We start from the raw sequence: 14,096 nt of genomic DNA, 5'->3' as shown, positions 1-14,096 counted from the left end.
GGTAATCTTGGTTCACTGAGAATTCCTGGCCTTTATTAACTGTTTTCCTTTAGATTTTCTGATTTCATGAAACAATCAGACACTGTGTAGTATCTAGAGAAAACAGTACATTCATTACTTTGATTTTCTGTGGTGCTGAGCTAGATGCTGGTTTCCAAACCTTTAAAGAGAAAGTGGATCACATTTTTGGCATCCATATACCTAGGTGACTTCCCATTTTTCCATGCCTGTATGCCATTTTCTGTTCTTCTTAAGATAAAATACATAATTCTTAACATGAGTCTAAGTTATCTCTCCTGTTTATATCCCTGGTTTTAATTTTTAATTCCTGTCTTTCCCCATCTCTTTCAAATCACACCAGTGGTTTGAATTTCTCAAGCACATCTTGTTTCTTTCTCTCTTAGGACCTTCATATGTGCTGTCTACTCTCCCTAGAATCCTCCCCTTATTGCTTTTATAATTAACTCCTACTCAATCTTTACATCTTAGTTTAAGTGTTGTTAACTCAGAAAAATTGTCTTTGACTTCCCGTGGCTTCCTTCTCCTGCTCTTTGCTGAACTTGTTATAACAAGACATTTTTCTCCCTACTGTTCATTTTAACTAAAGATGAGTATAGTAGTATGCATTTGGGAACTACAGTTCCCATGATTTCTTTAAAAATAAAAATCAATTGTAAATTTCAATATTTCAAAACTGTTTGCTGTCCTTATTTACAGGAACTTTGTTTACATACCAAACTGTTAGCTCCAGTTAATTGTCCTATTGCTGATTTCCTTATGAAAGCTCCTGAACCTCCACCAGCTTTAATTGTAAGAAATGCTGTACAAATGCTTAAGGTTGGTGTCTTGATAGCTTTATTTTACCTATTTTACTTGAAATGTAACCAAATGAGAATTCATCTTAACTAATTTTGTACTTGAAAAAGTTATCTTAAATAATTATGTACTTTGAGTATAGTACTTTCATGATAATTTTAGTAAAACAGTAAGTATAAGTTTTTTTATATATTTGAAGCAAAATGTATTTGTAGTAAGATGTAGCAAAAGAAAAGTTAAATTCTTATTTCCTGTGAATTTTTAAGGATGTGGTTTGATTACACATAGTCTTTAGTCATGTCAAGTGACTTTTTTATGCTTTTATTTAGAAAATAGATGCAATGGATGCATGGGAAGATCTCACTGAACTCGGGTATCATTTGGCTGACTTGCCAGTAGAACCACATCTTGGTAAAATGGTGCTGTGTGCTATTGTTTTAAAGTGTCTGGACCCCATCCTTACAATTGCCTGCACACTAGCCTATCGAGATCCTTTTGTACTGCCAGCACAGGCCTCTCAAAAATGTGCAGCTATGCTTTGTAGGAAACGATTCACTGCAGGAACTTTCAGTGACCATATGGCACTTCTAAGAGCATTTCAGGTACTATTATTGTCATTTTATTTCTGAAAATGTTGCCGGTTAAGCACATTTATGAGGGAAGCATAAGAAATTGAAAAAGGAGATATGATTCCATTAATTTTGTTTCATTATAAAGTCACATTTTATTAACAGCCCAGGAAAACATCTTCCTACTGTTAATACATTAAAATTATCATTGTTTTCTCTACTTTTTTGTCTTTCATTTTTCCTAATTTTCTCTTTGTAGGAATATGTGTATGTATGTGTGTGTGTGTGTGTGTGTGTGTGTGTATTTATTTTTATTTATACTCATATTTATTTTTTAATACCTAAGTTCCTTTCAGTCATATCTTGGGCAAGGAATGCTCTAAAAGTTTAGTTAAAAAGCTGCATATTATTTAAAGGATATAGAATAAAACTTGGGGGAAAATTATCTTGAATTTGGTACCTCTTTGTTGTGTTTTTTTAGAGTGCATTTTTTTCTTTTTTTGTGTGTATGCTCAAGACACTATGCTAAGAACTTAATCTTATAAAGCAAAATCCGAATACCACCACCTTTTAAGATAACAGTAGTGGAGAAATCAAAGAAAGTGACAAATGGTGAAAAAAAAGATAAGGAAGGTAGGACTCTGACGAAGGGAAATGATATATAATTTAGAAATTTAGATAGGTGAGGAAGAATATAATTTCTTGAAAAGGTGGACATGTTATTTATCTTCTTGAATGTAGGCTGTGCCTATACATTAAAAAAAATTTCATTTTGTTTATGCAGAAAGTACTCTTTTCCAAGCATACAGGGTTTTTTCAGTACATACAAAAAAAATTGTAAGTTCTTTGGTGAGCATTACTGAACAATGGATGATACACTAGTATTAATTAAGTCTATTAGAAACCACATATTAGAGTAGATTCGTTGTGTGATAATGGTTGAGGGAGATAGTGAGTAGGATTCCTATCTGTTCTTTGCTTTATCCTAAGCCTCTTCAAAAGCAGAGAGCACAAATTACTGGGTTGGTCTTTCTGATATATTCCAGAGCAAGTGATTTCATTTTCAAGGAGCATTCTTGTACTGATAGATGGTTTCTAGAAATCCCACTTTCCATTCTCAGATAGATTAAGAGGTTGATATACAGGTTATTTTTGGAGGACCAGCATGGCAGGATTCTTAGATAAAACTAGTATTATGAGGGCTTAGTTGAAAACCTCCTACACTTTGGTGGAGGGAAATTAGCAGACACACCTGAAAAGGTAAATATTTTTATATAGCTGGTCATTTAGGTTACCTGGTACTTAGTTCTCATTGAGATTTTATTAACTCATTGGCTTTCATAGCATTTGAGTGTAAATTAACTAATGATAAATTTTATTGGATTATGAAGTATTAGATTTTACTTTTTATATCTGTTTTTAAATTATTTTTTAAAAACAGATATAATTGAAATATAACATTAGTTGCAGGTGTAAAACAATTTGTATATATTGTAAAATCATCAGTAAGTCTAGTTATCTATCACCATACATAGTTACAGGGTTTTTTTCTTGTATTGAGAACTTTTTCTTTTTTAATGTGTTTATCTACTATTTATTTCATGGGAAGGGCTTCTGGTCAATAGTAAGCTATTAGTAGCTAAGTTTATGGGTAGTCAAAAGTTATACAGGAAATTTTTTAACATTAAAGTATTGCTGATACACCATCTTATGTTGGTTTCAAATATGCAACACAGTGGTTCAACAGTTACCCATAATTACATCCTCAACCCCTTTAGTGCTATTACTATCAATGTAGTAAGATGTTACAGAATCATTGACTATATTCTCCATGCTGTACTACCGTCCCTGTGACTAACTTATATTGTGGTTGCGAATTATAGTGCCCCTTTATCCCCCTTCCTCTACCTCACCACCCTCCTCACCCCCTCTCCCTGGGTAACCACTAGTCCCTTCTTGGTGTCTATGAGTCTACTGCTATTTTGTTCCTTCTGTTTTGCTTTGATTTTATACTCCACAGACAAGTGAAATCATATGGTATTTGTCTTTCTCCACCTGGCTTATTTCACTGAGCATAATACTCTCTAGATCCATCCACATTGTTGGATATGGGAGGATTTCTTTTCTTTTTAAGGCTGAATAATATTTCATTGTGTATATGTACCACATCTTCTTTATCCATTCATCTATTGATGGACACTTAGGTTGCTTCCATATCTTGGCTATTGCAAATAGTGCATGATAAACATGGAGGTGCATGAGTCTTTTTGAATCAGGGATCTTGTTTTCTTTCGGTAAATTCCTAGGAGTGGAATGACTGGGTCAAATGGTATTTCTAATATTAGTTTTCTTTTTTCTTTCCTGAAGGTATCATTGATATACAATCTTATGCTAAGGTTTCACATGAGCAACACTGTGGTTACTACATTCCCCCCATTGTCAAGTCCCCACCACATACCCCATTACAGTCACTGTGCTACACTTCCTTCCCCATGCCCTATATTATGTGTACTAATCATAATGCCCCTTAATCCCCTTATCCTCCCTCCCTTCCCACCCATCTTTCCCAATCCCTTTCCCTTTAGTAACCACTAGTCCATTCTTGGGTTCTGCGAGTCTGCTGCTGTTTTGTTCCTTCAGTTTTTGCTTTGTTGTTATACTCCACAGATGAGTGAAGTTATTTGGTACTTGTCTTTCTCCGCCTGGCTTATTTCACTGAGCATAATACCCTCTAGCTCCATTCATGTTGTTGCAGATGGTAGGATTTGTTTTCTTCTTATGGCTGAATAATATTCCATTGTGTATATGTACCACATCTTTTTTATCCATTCATCTGCTGATGAACACTTAGGTTGCTTCCATGTCTTGGCTATTGTAAACAATGCTGTGATAAACATAGGAGTGCATATGTGTCTTTGAATCTGTGATCCTGTTTTCTTAGGATAAATTCCTAGGAGTGAAATTCCCAGGTAAAATGGTATTTCTATTTTTAGTTTTTTGAGGAACCTCCATACTGTTTTCCACAACAGTTGAACTAATTTACATTCCCACCAGCAGTGTAGGAGGGTTCCCCTTTCTCCACATTCTTGCCAGCATTTGTTGTTTGTCTTTTGAATGTTGGCTGCCTAAACTGGTGTGAGGTGAGAACTCATTGTGGTTTTTTTTTTTTTTGAGAGGGCATCTCTCATATTTATTGATCATATGGTTGTTAACAACAATAAAATTCTGTATAGGGGAGTCAATGCTCAATGCACAATCATTAATCCACCCCAAGCCTAATTCTTGTCAGTCTCCAATCTTCTGAGGCATAACAAACAAGTTCTTACATGGTGAACAAATTCTTACATAGTGAATAAGTTCTTACATGGTTAACACCACAAGGGCAGTCATCACAGAAACTTTCGGTTTTGGTCATGTATTATGAACTATAAACCATCAGGTCAAATAAGAATATTTGTTTGATTTTTTTTTTTTTTTTTAATTGTAGATAATTATTTTTTATTTTTATTTTTATTTATTTATTTATTTTTAAATAATTATTTTTTATTGAAGGGTAGTCGACGCACAGTATTACATTACATTAGTTTCAAGTGTACAACACAGTGATAAAACATTTATATACGTAATTCTAATGTCCAGCTATCACCCTACCAAGCTGTTACAATATCTTGACTATATTCCTTATGCTATACATTACATCCCGGTTACTTATTTATTTTACCATTGGAAGTCTGTCCTTTTTTTTTTTTTTTTTGTGAGGGCATCTCTCATATTTATTGATCAAATGGTTGTTAATGACAATAAAACTCTGTATAGGGGAGTCAATGCTCAATGCACAATCATTAATCCACCCCAAGTCTAATTTTCGTCAGTCTCCAATCTTCTGAGGCATAACAAACAAGTTCTTACATGGAGAACAAATTCTTACATAGTGAATAAGTTCCTACATGGCGAACAGTACAAGGGCAGCCATCACAGAAACCTTCGGTTTTGCTCATGCATTATGAACTATAAACAGTCAGTTCAAATATGAATACTCATTTGATTTTTATACTTGATTTATATGTGGATACCACATTTCTCTTTTTATTATTATTTTTAATAAAATGCTGAAGTGGTAGGTAGATACAAGATAAAGGTAGAAAACATAGTTTAGTGTTGTAAGAGAGCAAATGTAGATGATCAAGTGTGTGCCTGTAGACTATGTGTTAATCCAAGCTAGACCAGGGCAATAAAACATCCACATATGCAGATTTCTCTCAGAACAGGGGGGGTGAGGTTCTAAGCCTCACCTCTGTTGATCCCCAATTTCTCACCTGATGACCCCCCTGCGACTGTGCCTGTCTTAGGTTGTTCCTCCCTTGAGGAATCTTACCCGTCTCTGGCTAACCAGTCATCTTCCAGAGCCATACAGGGAAATGTAAAGTTGGTAAGCGAGAGAGAAGCCTTATTGTTTGAAATGGTTAGCTTTTTACTTCTTTGCATATTTATGCCCTGTGGCTTCTATGCCCAGCATTTGTCCTGAGGTATCTTTACCACTTGGAAGAATTATGATACTCGGTAAATTCGATATGAGGCACGAATTCTATTTAAGGGTTGTAATTAGGAAGGAAGAAGAAAAGCTATAGAAGTAGCAGGCGGAAGAAAACATGGGAAGATTGATTATTTCTTTGACATATCTTCTTGTAGAGTAACTTCAGCATGTATAGGTTTTAAGCTACTACTTAAATTGTGCACACACATTAACATAATAGGAGTATAGTTACATAACCAAAGCATACCTGTAATTACCAGCCATCTCCAGTGAAACCAAGAAAACCAGTTAGGCACCTTAGGCATTTGTGAAAACTTATCTATGATATGGTGGATATTGTCCAACTGAACTTGAACAGTCTGAGAGAAATCAGACAAATTAAAACAACCCATTCCTGGGGAATGTTCACATCCCTTATGTTCTTTTAACAGTAAATAGTCTGTAGTTGTAAGATTTTGGAGCGCTACAATTTGCACTTCTCCTAATTCTTGATTGAGTTCCAACAGTATAGATCCAGTCAAATTTGTTGTTTTACTGTATGCACAGGCCAGCTTAGATATCTCCTTCTTCATTCCCATGGCAGGTCCAGGAACTGGTGGGATGAGTGCATCTACAGCTGTAGCAGTGTGTGGATCTTTGTTGGGGTTTTTTGATGATCGTCTTCTGGCATGAGTCTTCCAGAGAGTGCTGATGTTGGAAGTTCTTTTTCATATCGTATCTTAGTTCATTTTCGGGGTATTTGTTTGATTTTTATACTTGATTTATATGTGAATCCCACATTTCTTCCTTATTATTATTATTGTTATTATTATTTTTAAATAAAATGCTGAAGTGGTAGGTAGATGCAAGATAAAGGTAGAAAACATAGTTTAGTGTTTTAAGAGAGCAAATGTAGATGAGCAGGTCTGTGCCTGTAGACTAAGTGTTAATCCAAGCTAGACGAGGGCAACAAAACTTCCACGGATGCAGAAGATTTCTCTCAAAACGGGGGGTGAGGTTCTAAGCCTCACCTCTGTTGATCCCCAGTTTCTCACCTGATGGCCCCCCTGCGACTGTGCCTGTCTTAGGTTGTTCCTCCCTTGAGGAATCTTACCCGTCTCTGGCTAACCAGTCATCTTCCGGGGCCATACAGGGAAATGTAAAGTTGGTAAGTGAGAGAGAAGCAATATTGTTTGAAAAGGTTAGCTTTTTACTTTTTTGCAGATTTATGCCCTGTGGCTTCTATGCCCAGCATTTGTCTTGAGGTATCTTTACCACTTGGAAGAATTATGATACTCGGTAAATTCGATATGAGGCACAAATTCTATTTAAGGGTTGTAATTAGGAAGGAAGAAGAAAAGGTATAGAAGTAGCAGACGGAAGAAAACATGGGAAGATTGATTATTTCTTTGTCATATCTTCTTGTAGAGTAACTTCAGCATGTATAGGTTTTAAACTACTAATTAAATTGCGCACACACATTAACATAATAGGAATACAGTTACATAACCAAAGCAGACCTATAATTACCAGCATTGTGGTTTTAATTTGCATTTTTCAGATGGTTAGCAATGTGGAGCATATGTGCCTGTTGGCCATCTGAATTTCTTATTTGGAGAAGTGTCTTCAGATCCCCTGCTCATTTTTTAATCAGGTTATTTGCTTTTTGGTTGTTGAGGCTCATGATTTCTTTATATATTTTGGATATCAACCCCTTATTGGATGTCATTTATGAATATATTTTCCCATACTGTAGGATGCTTTTTTGTTCTACTGGTGGTGTCCTTTGCAGTACAGAAGGTTAATGTAGTCCCATTTGTTCATTTCGGCTTTTATTTTCCTTGCCCAAAGAGATATGTTCATGAGAAAGTTGCTCATGTTTATATTCAAGAGAATTTTGCCTCTGTTTTCTGCTATGAGTTTCATGGTTTCATGACTTACATTCAGGTCTTTGATTCATTTTGAGTTTACTTTTGTTTATGGAGTTGGACAGTAATTCAGTTTCATTCTTTTACATGTAGCTGTCCAGTTTTGCCAGCACCAGTTGTTGAAGAGGCTGTCATTTCCCCATTGTGTGTTCATGGCTCCTTTATCATATATTAATTGGCCATATATGTGTGGGTTTATATCTGGGCTCTCTATTCTCTTCTGTGGCTCTGTTCTTGTGCCAGTACCAAATTGTCTTGATTACTGTGGCTTTGTAGTAGAGCTTGAAGTAGGGGAGTGTAATTCCCCCTGCTTTATTCTTCCTTTTCAGGATTGTTTTGGCTATTCGGAGTCTTTTGTGATTCCAGATGAAGTTTAGAACTATTTGTTCTATTTTGCTGAAGGATGCTGTTGGCATTTTGATAGGGATTGCATTGAATCTGTAGGTTGCATTAGGCAGGATGGCCATTTGAGAATATTAATTCTTCCTACCCAAGAGCATGGGATGTATTTCCATTTATTAGTGTCCTCTTTAATTTTTCTCAAGAGTGTCTTGTAGTTTTTAGGGTATAGGTCTTTAACCTTGGTTAGGTTTATTCTTAGATATTTTATTCTTTTTGATGCAATTGTGAATGAAAAATTGTTTTCCTGATTTCTCTTTCTGCTAGTTCATCATTAGTGTACAGGAATGCAACAGATTTCTGTGTATTGATTTTGAATCCTGCAACTTTGCTGAATTCAGATATTAGATCTAGTAGTTTTGGATCGGAGTCTTTAGGGTTTGATACATACACTATGTCATCTATAAACAGTGACAGTTTAACTTCTTCCTTACCAATCTGGATGGCTTTTATTTCTTTGTGTTGTTTGATTGCCGTGGCTAGGACCTCCAGAACTATGTTGAATAAAAGTGGAGAGAGTATGCATCCTTGTCTTGTTCCCGATCGTAAAGGAAGATCTTTCAGGTTCTCGCTGTTAAGCATGATGTTGGCTGTGGGTTTGTCATATATGGCCTTTATTATGTTGCGGTACTTGCCCTCTATACCTGTTTTGTTGAGAGTTTTTAGCATGAATGGATGTTGAATTTTGTCAAGTGCTTTTTCAGCATCTATGGAGATGATCATGTGATTTTTGTCTTTTTTGTTGATATAGGGGATGATGTTGGATTTTCGAATGTTGTACCATCCTTGCATCCCTGGGATGAATCCCACTGGATCATGATATATAATCCTCTTGATGTATTTTTGAATATGGTTTGCTAATCTTTTGTTGAGTATTTTTGCATCTATGTGCATCAGGGATATTGGTCTGTAGTTTTCCTTTTTTGTTCTGTCTTTGCCTGGTTTTGGTATTAGAGTGATGCTGGCCTCATAGAATGAGTTTGGACATATTCCCTCCTCTTCTGTTTTTTGGAAAACTTTAAGGAGAATGAATATTATGACTCTTCTCTAATGTCTGATAAAATTCAGCAGAGAATCCATCTAGTTCAGGGATTTTGTTCTTGGGTAGTTTTTTTGATTACCAATTCAATTTCTTTGCTGGTAATTGGTCTGTTTAGATTTTCTGTTTCTTCCTGGGTCAGTCTTGGAAGGTTGTATTTTTCTAGAAAGTTGTCCATTTCTTCTAAGTTATCCAGTTTGTTAGTGTATAATTTTTCATAGTATTCTCTAATAATTCTTTGTATTTCTCTGGTGTCTGTCATGATTTTTCCTTTCTCATTTCTGATTCTGTTTATGTGTGTAGATTCTCTTTTTTCTTGATAAGTCTGCCTGCTAGGGGTTTATCTATTTTGTGTATTTTCTCAAAGAACCATCTCTTGGTTTCATTAATTTTTTCTACTGTTTTATTCTTCTCAATTTTATTTATTTCTTCTCTGATCTTTATTATGTCCCCCTTTCTACTAACTTTGGGTCTCATTTGTTCTTTTTCCCGTTTCATTAATTGTGAATTTAGACTGTTCATTTGGGATAGTTCTTCCTTCTTTAAATAGGCCTGGATTGCTATATACTTTCCTCTTATACTTCACTGTGTCCCACAGAAGTTGGGCCTTTGTGCTGTTGTTTTCATTTGTCTCCATATATTGCTGGATTTCTGTTTTAGTTTGATCATTGATCCATTAATTATTTAGGTGCATATTGTTAAGCCTCCATGTGTTTGTGAGCCTTTTTGTTTTCTTTGTACAATTTATTTCTAGTTTCATACCTTTGTGATCTGAGAAGTTGGTTGGTACAATATCAATCTTTTGAATTTACTGAGGCTCGTTTTGTGGCCTAGTATTTGATCTATTCTGGAAAACGATCCATGTGCACTTGATAAGAATGTGTATCCTGTTGCTTTTGGATGGAGTTTTCTATAGATGTCAGTTAGTTTCATCTGTTCTAATGTGTTGTTCAGTGCCTCTGTCTCCTTACTTATTTTCTGTCTGCTGGATCTGTCCTTTGGAATAAGTGGTGTTTTGAAGTCTCCTAAAATGAATGCATTGCATTATATTTCCCCCTTTAATTCTGTTAGTATTTTGCATATGAGGGTGCTCCTATGTTGGGTGCATAGATATTTATAATGGTTATATCCTCTTATTGGACTGACCCCTTTATCATTATATACTGTCCTTCTTTATCTTTTGTTGCTTTCTTTGTTTTGAAGTCTGTTTTATCTGATACAAGTATTGCAACTCCTGCTTTTTTCTCCAATTGTTTGCATGAAATATCTTTTTCCATCCCTTCACTTTTAGTCTGTGTATGTCTTTGTGTTTGAAGTGAGTCTCTTGTTGGCAATACATAGATGATTCTTGCTTTTTTATGCCTTCTGTAACTCTTTATCTTATGATATATGCATTCAGACCATTTACATTTAAGGTGATTATCCATAGATATGTACTTATTGCCATTTCAGGCTTTGGAATATTAGTTACCAATGGTTCAAGGGCAGCTTCTTTACTACCTAGAAGTCTACCATAATACTTATTATGCTGTTATAAACATAATCTGAAGACTCTTTCCCTCCCCCCAACTTCTTTTTCTTCCTCCTCCTCTCTTTATGTTAGGTGTCATATTCTGTACTCTTTGTGTATCTCTTGACTGACTTTGTGGGTAGCTGATTTAATTTTGTATTTATTAGTAATTAATTGGTCTACTTTCTTTACTGTTGTTTTATTTTCTCTGGTGACAGGTATTTAGGCTTAGGAGGAGTTCCATCTAGAGCAGTCCCTTTAAAATACACTGTAGAGATGGTTTGTGGGAAGTAAATTCTGTCAACTATTGCTTTTCTGGGAATTGTTTAATTCCTCCTTCAAATTTAAATGATAACCTTGCCCGGTAGAGTATTCTTGGTTTGTGGCTCTTATGCTTCATTGCATTAAATACATCATTCCACTCCCTTTTGGCCTGTATGGTTTCTGTTGAGAAGTCTGATGACAGCCTGATGGGTTTTCATTTGTATGTGTTATTTTTTCTCTCTCTGGCTGTTATCCTTGTCCTTGATCTTTGTCATTTTAATTTTTATACGTCTTGGTGTTGTCTTTCTTGGGTTCCTTGTGTTGGAAGATCTGTGCACTTCCATGGCCTGAGGGACTATTTCCTTCCCCAGATTAGGGAAGTTTTCAGTAATTACTTCTTCAAAGACACTTTCTATCCCTTTTTCTCTCTCTTCTTCTTCTGGTATCCCTATAATGCAAATGTTACTCTATTTGGATTGGTTACACAGTTCTCTTAATATTCTTTCATTCCTAGAGATCCTTTTTTCTCTGTGTGCCTCAGCTTCTTTGTATTCCTGTTCTCTAATTTCTATTCCATTTACCATCTCCTCTCCCTATTCTAATCTGCTTTAAAATCCCTCCATTGTATGTTTTATTTCAGCTACTGTATTTTTTAAGGTGTCTGCCTACCACCTATATTCGTCCCTTAGCTCTTGAATATTTTTCTGTAGTTCCATTAGCATGCTTATGACTTTTATTTTGAATTCTTTTTCAGGAAGATTGGTGATTTCAGTCTCAGTGAGCCCTCTTTCTGGTGTTTGAGGGATTTGGGGTTGAGTAAGGTTCTTCTTTCTTTTCATAATCCTATTGGATAATGAGAAATACTAGATTTGTTTAGGTGGTGCCCTCTAGTGCCCAGCAGCTCTGCTCTTCGGAGCTGCCCAGTACCTGGAGTGATGGCAGTGGTTGCAGGTGAGCAGTGCTAGTGCTTACCCTAAAGAGTGGGCCTTTTCCTGCTTTCTGGTTGCAGTGCCTGCCTCTGCTGTCTGGGCCAGTGAGCCATGTGCCCGGAGCAGCCTCTGGGTTAATTGCCTAGGCTGCCATGTGTGGGACTGCCCTTCAGCTGGTCTGGAGTGATGGTGGGGGTCACCGGCGAGTGGTGCCCATGTCTACTGGGAGGACAGAGCCGTTTCCTGTGTCCTGGCTGCAGTGCCTGCCTCCGCTGTCACGGCCAGTGAGCTGTGCGCAGGGGGCAGCCTCTGCATTAAACCGTGTAGTTGCTGTAGGTGGGGCTGCTCTCTGGCTGGTCTGGAGCAATGGTGGGAGCAGCGGGTTTGTGTGCAGTTGCCAGCATGGAGGAAGAAGCAACAGGCTGCTTATTGCAGTATGCGGTCTTGGGGCTGCGTTGCCAGCCAGGGGAATGGAGTGCCTGAGGCTCCTGAAAGTTCCCTACCGGCTTGGCTGAATATGCTGGGACGATTTTGTCCACCTGTTCCTTCTTCTGAATCCTTTCCCTTTTAGCCACCCTCTCACTGTTGGGAAGTCTTTGCCTTTCTTTTGTTCCAGGGCAGCTGGTTGTATGAACCTATTTGCAGTCTTAGTCTGACTTCAGTTTTCAGCCCCTCTAATCTCCAGAGCACCAAGTGATGTGGATATGTGCTCCTGGAGTAGATTTCTAGGGTTGGGTATTTAGTAGTCCTGGGCTTCTACTCCCTCCCTGCTCTGATTCTCTTCCTCCTGCCAGTGACCTGGGTGTGGCGAGTGCTCAGGTCCCACCAGGTTGCAGTTTTATTACTTTACCCTTTATCGTGAGATGTTAGATGTTCTCTTTTTGCCGCTGTAGACTGGCTGATGCACTCTTATTTCTGGTCACTCTTTTAGGACTAGTTGTATTTGCTGTATTTTCATATTATATGTAGTTTTGGGAGGAGATTTTTGCCTCACTTCTCACACTGCCATCTTTTTTCCTCTCAGGTCCTATTTTCAGCTTTTTGAGGAACCCCAATGTTACCTTCCACAGTAGGTATACCAGTTGACATTCTTACCAGCAGTGTAGGAGGGTTCTCATTTGTCCACATCCTTGCCAGCCAGCATTTGTTGTTTCTTGTCTTGGATAGTGGCCATTCTAACTGGTGTAAGGTGATATCTCATTATGGTGTTAATTTGCATTTCCTTGATGATTAGCAATGTGGAGTGTCTTTTCATGTGCCTGTTGACCATTTTTATTTCTTCTTTGGTGAAGTTTCTGTTTAGTACTCCACCCATTTCTTTTTTTGTTATCGTTAATCTACAATTACATGCAGAACATTATGTTTACTAGGCTTCCCCCTTCACCAAGTCCCCTCTGCAATCCCTATTACAGTCACTGTCCATCAGCGTAGTAAGATGCTGTAGAATCACTACTTGTCTTCTCTGTGTTGTACAGCTGTCCCCATGCCCCCTCAGCACCCATTTTTTAATCAGGTTATTTGTTTTCTGGGTGTTGAGGCATAGGAGTTTTTTTTATATATATTTGAATGTTAACCCTTTATCAGATGAGTCACTTATGAATATAGTTTCCCATATTGTGAGATACCTTTTTGTTCTGCTGATGGTGTCCTTTGCTGTACAGAAGCTTTTTAGTTTGTTGTAGTCCCACTTGTTCATTTTTTATTTTGTTTCCGTTGCCCAGGGAGATGTGTCCAGGAAAAAATTGCTCATGCTTATAGTTAAGAGATTTTTTCCCTGTGTTTTTTTCTTAAGTCTTACGGTTTCATGATTTCCATTTAGGTCTTTGATCCATTTCAAGTTTTGGATCTTAGACAATGGACTTAGACAATAATCCAGTTTCATTCTCTTACGTGTAGCTCTCCAGTTTTCCCAACACCAGTTGCTGAAGATGCTCTCTTTTCCCCATTGTGCATATTCATGGCTCCTTGTAGTGTATATTAATTGTCCATAGATGCATAGGTTAATATCTGGGCTCTCTTTTCTGTTCCATTGATAAATGAGTCTGTTTTTGTGCCAGTACCAAATTGTTTTGATTACTGTGGCTTTGTTAGTAGAGCTTGAAGTTAGGTAGCACAATTCCCCCAGCTTT

General features: G+C 37.0%; 1 protein-coding gene across 3 annotated transcripts in view; it reads left to right on the top strand.

Annotated features, from left to right (window-relative positions):
• Positions 1-14,096, top strand: part of YTHDC2 (YTH N6-methyladenosine RNA binding protein C2) — a 113,800-nt gene that overhangs the window by 56,994 nt on the left and 42,710 nt on the right. For all 3 annotated transcript variants that reach the window (XR_008993386.1, XM_057490788.1, XM_057490789.1), the window contains exons 19-20: positions 718-837; positions 1,146-1,418. Coding sequence is in view for 2 of the 3 variants with exons in the window: in XM_057490788.1 (XP_057346771.1) it covers positions 718-837; positions 1,146-1,418 (393 nt within the window). In the remaining variant the exon portion in view is untranslated. The remainder of the gene's footprint in view (positions 1-717; positions 838-1,145; positions 1,419-14,096) is intronic.

This window comes from Manis pentadactyla, chromosome 13 (genome assembly GCF_030020395.1).
Source record: "Manis pentadactyla isolate mManPen7 chromosome 13, mManPen7.hap1, whole genome shotgun sequence".
NCBI lineage: Eukaryota > Metazoa > Chordata > Mammalia > Pholidota > Manidae > Manis > Manis pentadactyla.
Note: the sequence above shows the minus strand (reverse complement) of the source record. Positions and strands in the feature narration are given on the sequence as shown.